The 17,966-nt window shown below is 34.6% G+C and overlaps 3 protein-coding genes across 4 annotated transcripts; 2 read left to right on the top strand and 1 right to left on the bottom strand.

Moving 5' to 3' along the window:
* Nucleotides 1-255: 255 nt before the first annotated feature.
* Nucleotides 256-3,751, top strand: LOC132037570 (pectinesterase QRT1-like). The gene is made up of 5 exons (XM_059428101.1): nt 256-704; nt 1,082-1,277; nt 1,387-1,590; nt 2,545-2,792; nt 3,376-3,751. The coding sequence occupies exons 1-5, from the start codon at nt 424-426 to the stop codon at nt 3,521-3,523; spliced, it is 1,077 nt and encodes a 358-aa protein (XP_059284084.1). The 5' UTR covers nt 256-423; the 3' UTR covers nt 3,524-3,751.
* Nucleotides 3,752-6,393: 2,642 nt separating this feature from the next.
* LOC132037869 (pectinesterase QRT1) lies at nt 6,394-10,574 on the top strand. The gene is made up of 5 exons (XM_059428508.1): nt 6,394-6,819; nt 7,625-7,820; nt 8,662-8,865; nt 9,493-9,728; nt 10,363-10,574. Exons 1-5 carry the CDS (start codon nt 6,524-6,526, stop codon nt 10,508-10,510), a joined length of 1,080 nt encoding a protein of 359 aa, XP_059284491.1. The 5' UTR covers nt 6,394-6,523; the 3' UTR covers nt 10,511-10,574.
* Nucleotides 10,575-10,606: 32 nt separating this feature from the next.
* On the bottom strand, nt 10,607-17,044 carry LOC132037867 (uncharacterized). Of its 2 annotated transcripts, XM_059428507.1 has the most exons (7): nt 16,904-17,044; nt 15,833-16,400; nt 14,888-14,940; nt 14,688-14,810; nt 12,312-13,055; nt 11,517-11,733; nt 10,607-11,428 (listed from the first exon to the last, which is right to left on the bottom strand). In XM_059428507.1, the coding sequence occupies exons 2-7, from the start codon at nt 16,128-16,130 to the stop codon at nt 10,926-10,928; spliced, it is 1,938 nt and encodes a 645-aa protein (XP_059284490.1). In that variant the 5' UTR covers nt 16,131-16,400; nt 16,904-17,044; the 3' UTR covers nt 10,607-10,925. The 2 variants fall into 2 exon arrangements, with proteins under 2 accessions (XP_059284490.1, XP_059284489.1); XM_059428506.1 differs by having other exon boundaries at nt 15,833-16,971.
* Nucleotides 17,045-17,966: the final 922 nt, after the last annotated feature.

The following is a 17,966-nucleotide window of genomic DNA, read 5'->3' as shown; positions in this document are numbered from 1 at the left end:
AACCATACAAAAAATATTTGCATAATCCTTTTAGTGATTTCACATCCTTCTTCTTCTACCATTAGAATTCTTCTTTTATGAACTAACCATATAAAAATATTTACATAATCCTAGTAGATTTCGCCATCCTTCTTCTTCTACCATTAGAATTCTTCACTTCACTCCTTTTCCATTTCTACATGAAAAAAAAGTCCCTGCACTTACATCAAACTTCAATAAAAACTCCATTAACGTGCAAATTACTACTTAATCTCAGTCTCAATAGAACTCGTAATAATACTATACAACAAAATAAAAACACACCACACTCTTGGTATTTATTACCATCACCTTTTTCTTACTTGCCCACTCCTCTTTATATCCTTTGCTTTTCTAATTTTTTTCATATACATTACGAACAAATCCTTGCTTAATTTCGGCATTATGAACTTAAGAAATTTCATCAACATTTATACTTTGATTTTTTTCATGTTTTTGGCATATACAAGAGTAATTTTCGTTCAAAGTTACATAACATGGGATGATATTAAAGTGAAATCTAATAATTTAGATTTAACGGATGAAAAATCACGCAAGTCTCAAGGTGTCATCGCTGTTGATCAGAACGGTAACGGGGACTCCGTTACAGTACAAGGTGCAATTGACATGGTTCCTGTCCATAATTCTAAGCGAGTCAAAATTCTCATTCGTCCAGGGACATACAGGTACTTATATACACTGACATTATATAAAAAAAATTTACGTTAACTCTGATGCCCTGAATTGCTCTTCTTTCCATGTTGATTTTCTTTAGAACATATAATTTGGCTCTTGCTTTTTCACTTTTATAGTGTAATAGCTTGGTCCCATTTATGTGAAAAGATTTAGCTAGATTACGTGGTGGATTCTGAGTTTTGTAACATCTGATCTTCATTCAATGTTTTTAAAAAGGTCAAAATAAGAAGTGCTGATGTGACAAATTAACTAAGGTTATTTTCAACCATTGTGACTATTCAATTATATTGGTGAAAGTTGTGTGATAAAAGATAAGAGATAATTTAATGACCATTTATGGAATTTAACCGAAAATTTTGATATGCAGAGAAAAAGTGTTTATTCCAGCTTCAAAGCCATTTATTTCATTAATTGGTGATGAACATCAAGCTAGAAGAACCACAATTACTTGGAATAACAAGGCCTCAGACAAGGACCAATATGGCAATGTGTTAGGCACTTCCAACACAGCCACAGTTGCAGTAGAATCAGATTACTTCTGTGCAAGTGGCATCACCATTGAGGTACTCAGCCAATACGGAATGAGTGTAATTTTATTGTATGTATATATAATTCGAGCAGAGAGTAATGAATTCAGTGGAACTCACAAAACATGTTTCTTTTTCTTTTCAGAATACGGTGTTTGCATTGCCTCAGTACAATGACATGCAAGCTGTGGCATTAAGATTATCAGGTGACAGGGCAATGTTGTACAAAGTTAGGATATTGGGATCACAGGACACACTTTATGATGAGTCTGGATCACACTATTTTTACAAGTGTGTCATTCAAGGCACTGTTGATTTCATTTGTGGCAATGCTAGATCACTATATCAGGTTCTTGACTCTATGTCCTTTTCTTTCCTCTTTTTTTTTTTCTTAATACCAATGATGTTCATGCCAGCTTGCTGACACCCGACTATTTCATTAGTATTTGTTATTGTCTCTATTGTGATTTGAATCGTTATTTCGTGGTCTTTTGCAATGCGAAATTGTTCTTTTTTTTTTTTTTTTTTTTTTTTTTTAACCCGACTTGCTTTAGATTATACAAGAGACCCTTACCCAAAAGACTAGTCTATTAGGTGAGGCTCATTTGGCCTATAAACCCATTAATATTTTTTTGAGCAATAAAGGACAATTGTCACATACACAGCAATCGCCTCCGCTTGATGACCAACAACCTCATTGGTCATGGCTGACATCATGTCTTTGATCCAGGCTACCATTCCTTGCACCCCTTTGACCCGGTTAGTCACGACTGACATCTCATATTTATTTTTTGGGTCCATTGTTTACGGCTAGCATCCCTCTTAGATCTAAGCCATCACTCGTGACGCCCTACTGGTTGGTCACAACTGGCACTCTTGCTAGCAATGGCAGAGCCACCTTATGCTAAGTGGTGTCAAATGACACCTGTTCGCCAGAAAGTTACACAGTTTAGCTAGGTTAAAATTTTACTTTTATGTATATATGCTATATGTTGACTCCCCTTATTCTTTACATGCATCTATTTTTTTATATTTTGACACCCTTAGTAAAATTTTTGACTCCGCCACTGCTTGCTAGATCCAGGCCACCACTCTGAGTCGTGGCCTCAGGCCTTTATCAAAATGTTCTGATACCAATTGTTATAGATTGAAGAAAGATCCCAACCCAAAAGACTAGTCAATATCAGAGCTTATTCAGTCAATGAACTCATTAATATTTTTCTTTTTTAATCAATAAAGGATAATTGATACACAACACGACCCTTGTTATGACTTGAAACTCCAACCTATTGATTTGCAACAGGGTTGTATTCTTCATTCAATAGCCGAGGATAACATGGGAATATCAGGAGCGATTGCAGCTCACCAAAGAAACTCTGCTGATGAAGATACAGGATTCTCATTTGTTAACTGTAAAGTCAGTGGAAGTGGCAGTGTCCTTTTAGGCAGAGCATGGGGAGAGTATTCAAGGATTATATACTCACGTTGCTCTTTTGATGGTCTTATAGCTCCTGAAGGATGGTACGACTGGGACCAATTATCTAGAGAAAAGTAAGATGCATTTTTTTTGTTATTGTTTTAACCTCATTACACTGACATAGTTAAAAAAAAAAAAATTATTATTAAATCACTTAAAAGATAATACAAGTAACAGATAACTGGCTATAATAAGTAGAACTAGTTACCTAGAAAATAAAGCATGCAACCTGCTACACAACTCGGAGCTAGGGGCTTCATCCAATGAAAATTCTTACTCCGTCATTGTATGAAGGGGTTCTTTCAAACGTCTTTCTACAGAAAATTATACTCTATATACAAGATTAAGTTTTTTTATGTATGTATAGTAGATGATAGACACCTCTTAGTGAAAATAAAGTTCTGCCTCTACCTACATTAGGTTACATTACACTGTTGGTATAAAAAGCATTTACATTGTCAATGTATATATCTTAACTCCTTATACAAAATATTATATTTACATTGTCAATGTATATATCTTAACTCCTTATACAAAATATTATATTTACATTGTCAATGTATATATCTTAACTCCTTATACAAAATATTATATTTAAAAGAGTTAATCAGCAATTTTAATCTTTTCTTCATTTTTTATTTTTGTTTTTGTTTTTAGACATGCAGTGTTTGGGGAATACAAGTGCAGAGGCAAAGGAGCCAATAGAAACGGTCGAGTGCCATGGGCTAAATCTTTCAGTAAAGCTCAAGTCAAGCCCTTCTTGAATAGAAAATTCATTGGTGGAGAGCACTGGCTTAGAGTTTAGTTTCATAATGACTCTGCAAATTGCAAAAATTTGGGCCAAAATTGCTTTGTGAATTTCCATTTTTATAGGCAGGATAAGAGCCCATTGCCCTTTAATTTTGATCAAACATTTTGTGAATAGCATTTTGTTGTTGTTTAGCATTTTTTTGTTCTTTCTTTTCAAATGATAGGTTTCGTTCATGTAAGTATCTTAGACCATTGTGTGCTTACATTTATACAAGAAAATATGATCCTATATACTGTTAGGGTTTGCCCTGAATTTCTTACCTTATCTGAATTCTATCATAATTGTGTTTTACTTCAAAAGTGATTTATTGATAAAAAAAGGTTTTCTTTGTGGAAAAGGATTCTACTATATCTATCATATTTCTTGGAGGAGAAGTTTCGGACTTCTATAAAAAGAAGATTTGTTCTTCTCATTCACAATACAGTAGCATCCACAATGTAGTCCTCAAACGAAGTCTTGCTTAGGGGGAGATTTTTCTCTCAATAGTTTTTATGATTTTCTTTTATATTAGTTTTCATATGTAGATCAATTGACCAAACTCATATCATATTATCAAAGTCATTTTTACAGTTTTTCATTATTGTTTGATTTATCGTCATTCAAAGTTTGCAATTATTAGCTTCCGCATGACGCCATGTTATTTCAATCCCAACATATACACCGATAGTGTAGAGAAATTTTTTAAAACTTTGCATGTGAAAAAAGTGAGGTTTTTCTTATGTCTGTATCCATTCACGAGAACGTTATGTGCTATATTTATACAAATGATTTAAGTTATATATACTGACTATAAAACAAAAGTTATACAGTGTCAATATATTCAGAGGCGAAACCATGATTGAAAGTTTATTGATTCACGATTCTAGCACTTTTGAGTTACAAGATTCTAAATCAATAACTTGTAAATATTAAATGAATTTTTTAAGAAAAGTACATGATCTGGATAAAATCTATTGAGTTCTGCCATCCCCGTATCTTCTACTCTACCTCCGCCTTTTGAGCGTATATTAACCGATTATTGAAGGTTACCTGTCTTGTTTTTCTTGTTACTTGTCTTACTAACCGCTCGATAAGGTTTTACAGTCATGTAACACCAAAAAGGCCCTGTAGGACATGAAAATCAACTTTACGAAAAATAAGTCAAATTCCATAATAGTGCCTTTATAGAAATATCCATTTTATAAGAAAGTACAAGTTGCATGAGCCTCTCCGTCCCTCTAGAAAGCAAAGAACTGAACACTACATTTGTTCACCTAACAGCCTAAGAGAATCTTTAAAGATTGTAATGAAGCGATGGGTATTTTTTCATTCTTAATTAGAGATTTCGAGTTTGAGTTGTGGGGATTCCATCCCTTTGATAGGTAGCACTTTATTATCAACTAAAATTTTCCGGCACAAATCTGAATTAATCCGACTCTAAAGCAGGTATCGGATACAAAATGAAAAAGAAAGAACAGCCCAAGAAAAAAAATCCTAAGGACATCACGTGATCTCATCTCAAAATCTTTAGGATAAATAGCTCCAGATAACCGTTAAAGCAGAGGAGCTAGCTACCTATCAGTTAGCCACGGGTATGATCTTTGGGAACAAAGCGTTTAATAAGCACTTTGGTTGGGGACAAACTTTGAATAAAACTAAATTTCCTGCTAATTAAAGTAAGAATTCTGCTAGTATAAAAAGAATTCTGCTAGTATAAAAAATCTTTATATTATTGGTGTATATATAACTTAAATCCATTGGAATATCCTCAAACTTAATTTCTTTTGTTGCCTTAACTCGCTGAGTTTAATTTTGTACACTGACAACGTGTAATATTCTTACATCATCAGGTTAAGTTACATGCAATAACATGTACTCTCTGTATTTCCGATCTATATGACACCATTCCTTTATTAGTTCGTATAAGATATAATAGTACATTCTATATCTAAAAATGTTTAATTTTAAAATTTTCATTTTATCTTTAATGAGAAGTTTTTATAGCCGCGCAAAATGGCATAGCCTCAAAGCCCAAAGGTATTTATTACACCCGCACAGATATTATGATATGTTTAAAATTACAAGGTTCAAACGTCATTCTGTCCTTCTTAAGCTCCATTCATCAAACTATGTCACATAAATCGGAACACACAAAATGTCTTTACATTATGAGGTCATGATTTAAGAGATAAATTACAAGTAATGTGCATCATAATAAGGGAATCACTAACTTGCAAAATATAAAGGTTAGAGAAATTTCTATAATCGGTTAAACAACCTACTATAATTGATATTCTATAGTATAATTTTTACACTACCAATGTCTAAATGTTTAACTGATATATAACCTAGACTTTAATAAACTGGAAATTATTAACATAATAAAGTAAATAAACACACCTTTTCGACCATGTATTTTGTTTCAGAATAGGCAAAATGCGAAAAGAAGCGCCGGTTATAAACAGAACACGTGATTCTAATCAAGGCCAAATCCTCCACTACGTAACACTACATACCCTTTTTTTCCAGTTATAGTTAAAACACTGTGAATTAAAAATCAAGAGAAAAAAGATGCTGCTTTTAGCTTAATTTAGAAAAAAGCATAGCGGTTGTATGCAACTCGCAAAAACAAAAAAGGAAGAAAAAACACACCTCTTGGTATCTTCTTGAAATTTCATAACTACTCCTTAACAAAAACTACCCCCTCAATCTTTACACATCTCTCATTATATTTTTACTTAATCAATTCTTAAAACTATTGTAATTAACTTCATCACTCTCCTCTCCTCTTGCCTTTTTTTTTTTTTAACTTATGTACCATGCAAATTCTAACGTTCACAATGATAGAAAAATTTGTACTATAAAAGAAGTTGTATAAAGCCATACCACGTACTGCGCTCTTATATTTATTGCCTTCACTTCTTGCTTGCTTTGCCCACACCTCTTGGCTCTTGTTACCATCTTCATTTCTTTCCATTTTTTCCTACGATTTTTTTTTTTTTGCTTAATTCAGTGATGAATTTAAGTGATTTTATCCCTTGGGTTATGATTTTTTTCTTGGTTTGTGCTGATCAATATTCTTGTTACATTATTACGTGGGATGATATGAAGGTGGATTTTAGTTCATTGGATTTGAATAAGGAGGAATTTATACGATATCGATCACGTACTTCTTCTTCTTCTTCACAAAGAGTGATAGTTGTTGATCAGAATGGTAAAGGAGATTCAGTTACTATTCAAGGTGCAGTTGATAAAGTCCCTTCACATAATTTACAGAGAGTTATCATTTACATTCATCCTGGAACCTACAGGTAATTAATTTGTTCCTAGTATTACTTTTTATCAACTTCTTATTGTGTGATCAATTCCTTTGAACAGGGGCAATTGTAGGCTTGATTATACGGGTTCATTCAAGACCAGTTACTAGCACTTTGGATCATTGTTTTAGAATCCAGAATCCATAACGTTCAAATCCATAATAATTTTTGCATATTTTTCTTTGGCATGGTCTGAAGCAAAAACTTAGCTTAAGGACGTGGGATACAATAGAGAAGGTTGACAGTTAACAGAATGTAGTGGGTTTACCCCACCAACCCCCTCACAGAATCCCAAAAAAGAAAATTAAATTTTGTGAACTGTCTTATAATTTTACATACATCATTAACTAAAGCTACAAGAACTTAAATTATACAGTGATAATTATTTACAATATTATGTATATAACTTAAACTCAAATTACAATATCAACTAGCTAAATAATAAAAAGAGAGAAGAAACAACCCTATTTCAATGGACAGAGTACTCTTTTTTCTTGTCAGCCCATAAATAAATTCAGAGGTCGAGTTAAAATTTTGAGTTTATGAGATTTGTATTCTTAAAAAGATAGCTTAATTAGTTATGAATTAATTACTTATATATATTAAGTGAACTTTTTAATATAAATTCAAAATTTAGGTCAAATCGATTGAGTTCTACCTAACTCGTAGACGGGCGTACGTGTAGCTTCACCCTGCTCATAATGTAATAATAATCATTGTGGTTTCTGTTCTGTTAAAAACTTATTTTACGTGTGATGTCTTGTTAGATGTCTAATATTGTAAAAATTTTGATATGCAGAGAAAAGGTGCATATAGCAGCATCAAAGCCATTCATATCATTAGTTGGTGATCAGAACCAAACAGCTAGAACCATTATAACTGGGAATGACAAAGCCTCTGACTTGGACCAATATGGTTCTATTTTAGGCACTTCTCGAACTGCCACTGTCACAGTAGAATCAGATTACTTTTGTGCCACTGGGATCACCATCGAGGTATGTACGAACTTGTAATGATTAGAAAATGACATGGGAAAAAAGGAACTGATACTCACTTTACAAGACTTATGAATAATAGGGGTGCAGCCGTGCAAGGGTATTGTCACCAGAAAATTACACTATATACATTAAATCAAAATTATTTTTATGTATATATATATATATATATATATATATATATATATATATATATATATATATATATATATATATAAAAGATGTTAGATTCCTTGACTTCTTGTATATTTATTTTTTTATATTTTGATTCTCTTAATGAAAATCCCGATTTCGTCATTAATCTTAATTCACTTAAACTCAAAGTTTACTACTACTAGTATCAAAGTGAATTGATTTCAGGGTCAAACAATGGTTCAACCTCTCTTTATTTTTACTTTATCAAAAAAATGTGAAAGTTAATTTTAATTACGTAGTCAATAGTTTAAACTGCACTCAAAGGTAAGGCATTTTTTTTTTTTCTTAACTTATCAACTTTACATAATTCTTGATCTTCAAAATTAATATTGTGTGTTTGGCTTACATTTTGACCAATCAGGTCACAGTATTTTGACTCGATAATTTGAGGATAAAATTTACAATGCAAGTAGTCACTTTTTTAGCTCTTGTAATTGAAAAACTAGCACCGTCATTGAGTTTTAAATTTCATAGATGGTATTTCAGGACATTGTCATGGAGTCTAAACTATGAAATTTCGAACTCTATGACAGTGGTTATTTTTTGCTAAATGGCTGAAGAGTGGCTACCTTGCACTATTACTACATAATTTGACGGGCCATTCGTGATTTACACCCTTATCTCAAGCCTGGTTTTTCAATTTCAGAACACCATAATTTCAGATCCTAAAGGCGTTGGAATGCAGGCAGTGGCGTTGAGATTAACTGGTGATAGAGCAGTGTTATATAGAGTAAGGATCTTAGGTTCACAGGATACACTTTTAGATGATGCTGGATCTCACTATTTTTACCAGTGTTATATTCAAGGATCAGTTGATTTCATTTGTGGCAATGGTAGATCACTCTATAAGGTACACTTTACTATGTTCTGCTTTGCAAGGAGAAGTTATTAAGTATTTGAGAAAATGATAAAGAATGGTCCCGTATGGTTGGGGTATGTTTAAAGTGATTCCTTAAATACAATCCTGAGCAGTTTTGATCATCTAACATTGCCAAGCGTGAGCACTTCTGATCTCCGTTAAATATTTTTGCAAACTTTAGTTGTTAGATTTAAAGGGAACCATAAAGAAAAGGATTTATCCAGAAACTCCAACAAACTCATGTCAAATCATAGGAATAGTGAAACCAAATACAAATAGGCACTACAAATAGATTAAATATTAGAAAGAAAGTGCACCTCAATAAGCTGCACCATGTTTTGGAAATAAACTGAAAAAATAGCAAAAACTGCAACTCCAATTATGAGTTCCTCTAAATTCTAATTTTTACACAGTGCCCGCTAAACCTAGCAAACCAGAAGTTGTTAAATATTTTACCGAGAGCAGAAGTGCTCCTTTTTTGAAAACATAAAGGACCAAAACTGATAAGGACTATCTTTTAGGTACACCTTTGAACCTACCCCAAATATTAGGGATCATTTTTGTCATGTTTTTCTACTTTCTTTCTTCAAGACTTACTTTTCTTGAATATGTCAACAGAATTGTACTCTTCATTCAGTAGCCAAGGGATATGGAGCAATTGCAGCTCAGCACAGAAACTCAGCAAATCAGGATACTGGTTTCTCTTTCGTTAACTGTAAAATCAGTGGAAGTGGCAGGGTATTTTTGGGCAGGGCTTGGGGAGAATATTCAAGAGTTATATATTCCAAATGTGATATTGATGGTATTATTGACCCCAAAGGTTGGACTGATTGGAACCAACCATCTAGGCGCCAGTAAGATGATTCAATCTTTTAACTTATTTTTGTTTTCTTTTGTTTTCCGCTTGGTATCCGGTACCCGCATTGTGACCCCGACTAATTTGGATTCACGCAAAGATAAGGCCCATTTAAGAGGGAAACATTCCCTGCCCGAAATCTTTTCCATACTCGGGGCTCGAACGCGATACCTCTGGCTAAGGGTGGATGGATCGTATCCAATCCTCCGCGAACCAATCTTCAACTTATGCTATTCTTGCTCCACTAAGGGTGTGTCTGGAATGACGGATATCATTTTTCAGAAGTTATATTTTGGAAAATAATTTAGCGGATAGTGATTAATGAAAATGTTGAGTATAAACATTGATGGTAATATCTACGCATTGTGAAATGAAGCAAATAGTTGAGATAATTGTGAAAGAAAACGACTTTAGTGTGAAATAATTCCCCATTTTGGTGGAAAATATTTTCTGACAAGTGACAACCAAGTCCTAGGAGTAAACAATGATCTTTTTAAGATTCATCAGCCTTAAAAACAACTTAATTTCTTGAAAATATTTTCTAATCACACACCTTTTAAGTTACTATTCAATTGGTTTACTTCAGCAGAAGCGAACTTTTGTATTCATTGTATTGTTTATTGTGTTTGCAGGCATGCAGTATTTGGAGAATACCAGTGTAGAGGCAATGGATCAAATAGAGCAGGTAGAGTGGCATGGTCCAAGACTCTCAATGAATCTGAAGCAGAGCCTTTTTTGGATGTAAAATTCATAGGTGGACAGCAATGGCTCAGACTTTGAACTTCACACTTAATTTTCTTTCTCCTGTCATGCAAATGCCAAACAGAACTAAAGTGGCTGATGATCCTCCCACTCCCAATTTTGAAAAAGACCATATTGTCAACAATGATTTTACCTTAAACATTGCATTTCCAACATGCAAGGTTCATAGTATGTAAGTGACTATTACATCGTGTGCAACACACTTGCAACATAATTCGACTAATCGTTGAAGATACTAGTCATTAGAGAGTATCTAAGAGCATCTCCAGATTCTAACAAAGTTACGGAAAACTAAAGACAAGCTGTACACCTAAGACACCTCAATTCCTAACATTACGAGCAAACCTCATTCGATCTCCATCTCTATGTACAATTAAACTGCATCAGGTACACTTGAAACAAAGTGGCATCCGTTTCAGCAGGTAATAATACATCATGCCGCCATATCCATTACTTCTGTTTCGCCTTTTTTCCCATCAATCTCAGGTTCTGATGATTTTTCCCCATTGCTGTCCTTGTTAATTTCGTTGTCAATATCCGTGTTGTAAGAATCATTATCATCACTGAGGTGGCAGTCTAAGTCATGCTTGTCGCTGCTGCTGCTGCTGTTATTACAATCATTCTCATTGACTTTATTTTCAGTTGCATGCTTCTCATCTCTAGAGGAGCTATCAGTTAGTCTATTTTCTTCAATGTCGTCTTCTTGCTTCTCATCATCGACACACATCGTATCTTTTGCCTGGTCATCAATTGGTCTTGGGGCGGCTTCTTCATCCACACTACTTGCATGAATTTTATGAGAAACCTTGGTTTCTTGAATCAAAGAGATCATTGAAAGAATATCCCTATTTGTCTCGATATCTACCCATCGATCTCCCACCCAATCCCTTGAGATTCTTAGATTCTTTCTATCTATACTCAAGAACATCCTCTCACCTGATATCAAAAAAGGAGAAAACAAGTAAATAAAGAGAAGTATTGTCTAACACTAGCAACAATCTTGAAAAACAAAAGCAAAACTCACCGGGAACATAAACTCGATAGGTTTCATTTCCTGATTTGTCTGTGTCAACAATTATTCCTTCCCACCAGCCATCACTCCACCAAGCATCAACAGGTGTTCCCACATCGAAGGCAAGATCTCCCAGGTCACAAAGACGGGAAGGCCTGATTGTTGGACGGTTTGAGTTTCTCATTCCAAGTTTATCAGGCCTGGCTAATCTAAATGTGGGAATCCATTCCTATAAAGTTGATAGCAGTGTAAAATTGATATTCGTTTCCAAAACATAACAATGGGCCCATTTGGCTTAGCTTAAAAAAAAGCAACTTATAAGCTGAAAACAGCGTATAAGCAAAAAAAAAAAAAATAAGTTCGGCTTATTTAAGCACAAAATGGCTTATAAGCTGGCCAGCCAAACACTCATAAGCTGTTTTCAGCAACTTATAAACTAAGCCAAACGGGCTCAATATTAATAAAATTTTCTAGTTCATCTTGGTACGGAATGATATACTATTTCTGTCCCAATTTATGTGACACTCTTTCCTTTTTAGTCAGTCCCCAAAAAAATGATACCTTTCTATATTGAGTAACAATTTAACTTTAAAATGTCCACTTTACCCTTAATGAGATGATTTATAGCCATACAAATATCTATTGCTTATTTTGAACCACAAGTTTCAAAAGTCTTCTTTACTTTCTTAAACACCATGTCCAGTCAAACTCCTTATAAATTGGGACGGAGGGGGTAATTAATATTTTCTTTCCTAGTTAAAGTTTTTCACATGTAATCAGGCAGTGTGAAAAAATGTTGGGTCATACCTCAAGGTTTCCGCATCCATCTTCATCCTTAATATCATCATACCTTATCTTCATCAGTCTCCGGGATATTTCCATAACCGTGCATCTGAACCAGCAGCCTCGGATCCCACTATCTTGGCTCAGACATTCTATCTTCTCATTAACCACAAACTTAGGAGTATACCAGAGCTCAGCTCCAACATGCTTATTGGAGTTAAATCTTCTACTTAAAAAACCATTTTTAAATTTCTTGTAGGACTCCTCATATGTTGTCATATTCTGATGCTCCTTATATTTCTTTCTTGGCCTTTTAGCTCCAACTTTTATAACATCATCCTTAGCACTAAATTCCTCGTCTTCAAAGAAATCTGGACTGAAACATGAGAAAATTGATTGTTCAAGGTAGCCGCGCAATTTACCTAATTCAAAAGGTTTTACTCTGTTGCCCTTAAATTGTCTGAAGCAAAAATGTACTCTTGTTAGCAAGTCATTTGGGAAAACAGCTACACATTTCTCATAATGTTCCCGAGTTAAGACAATGGCCGGACCATCTACACACTCTGCGCTAATGACCTGAGCATAAGGAGTGATGAAAACCTCTCTAGGGTGAGGGTTTCTTAAAGAGACAACCCCTCTGACTTCCCTATTAAAGTGGAACCATCTCACTTTGACTTTTTTCTGGCCCTTCCGATCCTCGTACATATCTTCAAGATAGGCAAGGTAGTGGTTTTCCTTTTCAGCCATGACAAAGACGAAAGCATGTACCTGGAACACCAAAAAAAAAAAAAAAAAAAGGATTAGAGCTGTAGCATTAAAGAAAGTCAGGTCATCTTTCTGAAGGTGGTCAAGGAGGAAACATTTTAAATGGCATACACGTTTTTTTTTTTTTTTTGGGGTAACACTATAAACATTACCATTAACAACCCAAATCAGAATTTACAAATTATAGAGTACTCCTCCAACAACCACTATGTTGTGTAGAGCAGCCCCCAGCCAAAAAAAAAAAAAAAAAGCTAATTACATCTTCAACTGCAACAAAAAACCCCGGCATCGACCTGCTCTCTTAGACAAACTAAAAGTATCTAATCTACCCAAAACTTCCATCTTTATCTGTGTGATTATATCAGCCTGCTTTACATGTAAACCTTTAAACAATCTCCAATTCCGGGCTCTCCAAGTATGATAGATCATTGCCCCCCAAACTGCAGCTAGTAATTCTTTCTGAAACTGCTTCCATTTTCTTCTCTTAATTCTCACCAAAATTGTCCTCAACTCACCAGACCCCACAGATAAACCAGTCCATTGCTCCATCCCTCTCTTGATTTCTAAAAACCAAGGACAAGCACTAAACAAATGGACAGCATTCTCTGGGACCTGATTTAAATGGCATACACTTGAAAATGTTCATTTGCTACTTTTTACTCCGTCCGTCCCAATTGATGTGAAGGTGTTTGATTAGCACGCAGTTTAAGAATATAAGGAAGACTTTTGAAACTTGTGGTCTAAAATAAGCCATAGATATTTGTGCAGCTATAAATCGTCTCATTAAGGGTAAAATGGGAAGGTTAAAATCAACTGTTACTATAGAATGTGTCATTCTTTTTGAGACCGACTAAAAAGGAAAGTCTGTCACATAAATTGGGACGGAGTGATTACTTATTTCAAGAGCTTACAGTAATCTATGTAAAAGGTTCAAGCCAAACAGGCATGAGAAGGAAAAGGGAGGTACAACATAGACGAAGCAATGCTTCAATATATGGCAATCAAGAGGACATTTTAAGAAGCACAAACACAAAGAAAGTTAACGTACTAGTATTTGATAATTCTACTTGTATCAAAACTTAGAGCTAAATGACAAATCCATGTGTTAGTGCTAAACCATGCATCATCTCCATACATTTGGAAGCAGAGTTTGCAATTTGTCATCATTAAAGTTAGAGGGAACAAGTAAGAAAAATCTCTCTTTTGGGAACTGCCAATGTTCTCAACAAATTCCATACTTGGTCCATGAAAAACAAATATTTTGGTTGGAAGGCACAGTGGGTCGAACTCAACCCCAAAACCATAAAAGGCAACTAATTTGCTATCCCACAACCGATGTCGGACTCTAACACCTTGCACGCCCAAAAATGAACATCTAGAGCATGGATGATCTACCATGGGGACCCCACATCACGTAAACCAATACTTGAGATAGGTTTGGCTGTTGTAAAGAATAAGAATATTGGGCTTAACTCAACCCCAAGACATAACTCTTGAGGTGAGCATTGCTCAGAACTATAAAAGGAGACTAACTTCCCATTCCACAACTAAGAAATTTCAAATGTAACATTTTAAGTATTTCAAGTGAAAACTCATTATAAGTCATTCCTCTTATTGTCAGTCCAGGAAACTTACTGCAATTGTGATCCCATTCCGGCAAAATGTTGGGTAGTGTTTGAGCTGTTTACTGCATATCCATGGTTCACCTGACCAAACTATGTCGGAAGAATGAACTCTTAAGTTTCTTGTTATAGAACCCTGTCATAGAAGATCAGTCAGACATGTGAAACGGGAAGGAGATCAATGACAAGTTAGTGCGGCAAGAAAGTCAGTACCTTGTTACTTGCTACATCACTGAATGGAGACATATGATCATCTTTTGGTGATTCTGCCATTACATGGAGCATATGTCAAGCTTTTGTTTTTCCTTTATAACCCATATTCGAGACTTTTATATGCAAATGTATATTGTTCTCTAAAATTTCAGTAACTTAGAAGTCATAGGTGATCAAATGAAAAGCAGACACACCAGTATTGTTTAGACTACACGGGAGAGAGTAAAAACCATTGTTGCTGGGAATCAGAAAAGAGAAATAACAGTAGTATAAAGCTTGCGACTAATAGAAAAAGTTCATCAGAGAAGGCAAACATTATAGAAAATGATACATATCCAAATGCTTTGTTGCATAACAACAAATATCATAAGAACTCCCATATGGCACTTTTTTATGGGACTTAGGAGATTCTTGTAAAGAAACTTGAAACCAATGAAGCCAGGAAATATTTTCCCATCTTCTTCTTCTTGTGCTAAAGAGAACATTTTTCGGTCCTAAACTCCCGAATTTAGAATGATCTATACCTCTTAGACAAACTTTTTTAATAAGTATTCACTTAAAACAAACTTGTAAAGTAACTCCATCACATAATAGATTTTTTTTAAAAGGTAAAGTGTAACTCCATCACATAAAATATTAAGAAGGCCAACTTCAGGGAAACCAAAATAGACCTTTTGACATGACATATATAAAGCTAATTGGCAGATACGGTCAAACCTCTCTATAACAACATTGTTTGTTCCAATATTTTTTGGCTGCTATAACTAAATGTTGTTACATAGAATATATAATATTATAACATAACATGAAAGATCGATTCCACATACAACATGGCTGTTATAATGAAATGTAGTTATAAAGGATGGTTGTTCTGGAGAGGTCTGACTGTATATAGCTATCGGCATAAGAACTTCATTAATCTAAACGGAATTTAACAGTACATACTTGAAAAATCACTTTGTAAGTGCTGTTTTGATAACATAGATGTGAGCCAATTCACGACTTCTCTCCTCGACCTCCATCTGAAACCAGCATAGACAGAATCTTCACCCGAGTCATAAGCTTTCAAAAACTCTTCGGATACAACATAGAACATATGCCTAACACTTCTTTCAGTTCCCACAACAGCAAGAATAGATTCCCCTGATATATCCTTCAAGAAATAATGAACTATACGGTGCCCCCTCTCTTTCGAAACAAATTGCTCCTTCCATTCCACAAAACAGTGATCATTGCTACCCATCTTTTAAATAATAACCCAAAATCAGAACTTTTTAACTCTTAAGAACCATATTTGAACCCCTGACCCTGATTTGTAAGCTTGAACCACTGTCCCACTTGCCTAAATTAAACCCCCAAAATAGCCCACAACAATCTTGATAACCCTCAACTACTACCTCAAAAGGCTGATCAGTTTAGAAAAGGCACAATCTTGATAAATTTTTGTTTCTGGGAACTCAAACAAATAATGGTATATGACAAAACTCTGAACCAAACATCCCTCTACAAAGATCTGTGATAGAGTACACATAAAAGTTACAAACTTTAAGGGTTAGGAGTCAAAAAAACATTATATGATTTAATGGGGTTTTTGCTGAAGCAAGAAAAAAACAACCCAACAAGTGAAATAGGCACCATTAATTTGCCTCTAGGAACTCAAACAAATAATGGGTATTTCACAAAACTCTGAACCAACACCCCACTACAAAGATCTATGATAAATTACACATAAAAGTCAAAAACTTTAAAGGTTAGGAGTCAAAAAAACTACATTTGACTTAAAGGGGTTTTTGCTAAAGCAAGAAAATAACAACCCAACAAGTGAAATAGTCATCATAATCATCAATTCTTGAACTTGGGTCCAAACTCCTTGAAGGGTTTTCAAGAAACATGTGATGTTGGTCAAATACTAGAAAATAAAAGATTTTGCTTTAACTTTGGCCTATATAAGGAAACCCCAAGAAAGTAAAATGGTGAAAATATGAAGTATAAGTGAAAAAGACAAGAGTTTGGTACCTTAGAAATAGTTAAAATGGGAAGAAAGAGTTGCAGAGTTCACATTCTATGAAGTTAATGGTGGTAGCTGTGGAGAAAACAAGTAAAACCTTCATAAAAGCATTGATCTTTTATTTTGGGGTTTTTTATTGTGTAGGCGCTTATAGACTTTGGATGATGTATAAGTGGATTGTGAGTCGTGGGGTACTGGGGTTTGATTCTGATAGAGGTGGTTGGGACTTGTGAGTCAATTTAGGAGTCACTTTGACCCTTGAGGACTTAAAATGTACACTTATGCCCCAACATAGTTTGACTTTCTGTAAAGGAAAAGGGCCTCGTTTGAATTGTATCCATGATAAAAATTTATTTGCACGATTCCCCTTCAAAGGCAATTGATGTATCATCCTCTACCTCTATATCAATTTCAGAGTTTCTGTTTCTGAGGTAAGCTTGAGACATGAACAAAACATTGCTAATATAAGACCATCCTCCGCCTGCCGAAGAGATCAGTTTGACCAGGGTCTTAACCCGGTATGATGCGACGATGACTTCTTCCGTTGTTTCCGTCTCTCCTGCCTTTGTTAGTCTTTAATCGTCTCTGAAGTGAGTGAAGTCACCTGAGGGTTAGAATCCGATGTGAAGTAGAGTTTTGCATTCAAAATTCTACCTGAGGTAGAGTTTAATGCCTTGCGAATCTAAATCTCTGCCTTGCGAAATTCTTTCTTTTTTTTACTGAGCTGGCATTCGAACCGAGAACCTCGGAGTATTAGGCGAAGGGCAAAAATTAAAGACCATCACTTCGAGGGGCAAAAATTAAAGACCAGTGCCTTTGAAGGGCAATCCGCACAAAAAATATTTATACCAAATGATTATAAGATTGTATGTGTATTGACATAGACTTGTAACTTAACTATGATTAATTAATATATACTCACCTCATTAAACTACTTAATCACACAATAAATTGACATAGTTTGGTGTCAAGGCTGGATGCAATATAGGTTCAACGGATTCAACTGAATCTAATATTTTTACACATAGTATGTGTGTGCGTAAAAATTACTATACTTTCAACAAATATTAA

This window comes from Lycium ferocissimum, chromosome 11 (assembly GCF_029784015.1).
Source record: "Lycium ferocissimum isolate CSIRO_LF1 chromosome 11, AGI_CSIRO_Lferr_CH_V1, whole genome shotgun sequence".
Classification (NCBI taxonomy): domain Eukaryota; kingdom Viridiplantae; phylum Streptophyta; class Magnoliopsida; order Solanales; family Solanaceae; genus Lycium; species Lycium ferocissimum.
This window is presented reverse-complemented; position numbering and strand designations above follow the sequence as displayed.

Bases quoted from the DNA above. Each gene is read 5' to 3' on its own strand.
- LOC132037570 (XM_059428101.1), top strand. From the start codon at position 424: ATGAACTTAAGAAATTTCATCAACATTTATACTTTGATTTTTTTCATG. The intron at 705-1,081 runs GTACTTATATAC...TTTGATATGCAG, and splicing joins ATTCGTCCAGGGACATACAG to AGAAAAAGTGTTTATTCCAG. The intron at 1,591-2,544 runs GTTCTTGACTCT...GATTTGCAACAG, and splicing joins ATGCTAGATCACTATATCAG to GGTTGTATTCTTCATTCAAT.
- LOC132037869 (XM_059428508.1), top strand. From the start codon at position 6,524: ATGAATTTAAGTGATTTTATCCCTTGGGTTATGATTTTTTTCTTGGTT. The intron at 6,820-7,624 runs GTAATTAATTTG...TTTGATATGCAG, and splicing joins ATTCATCCTGGAACCTACAG to AGAAAAGGTGCATATAGCAG. The intron at 7,821-8,661 runs GTATGTACGAAC...TTTCAATTTCAG, and splicing joins CCACTGGGATCACCATCGAG to AACACCATAATTTCAGATCC.
- LOC132037867 (XM_059428507.1), bottom strand. From the start codon at position 16,130: ATGGGTAGCAATGATCACTGTTTTGTGGAATGGAAGGAGCAATTTGTT. The intron at 14,811-14,887 runs GTACTGACTTTC...CTTCTATGACAG, and splicing joins GTGATGTAGCAAGTAACAAG to GGTTCTATAACAAGAAACTT. The intron at 13,056-14,687 runs GTAAGTTTCCTG...TTGGTGTTCCAG, and splicing joins GGAATGGGATCACAATTGCA to GTACATGCTTTCGTCTTTGT.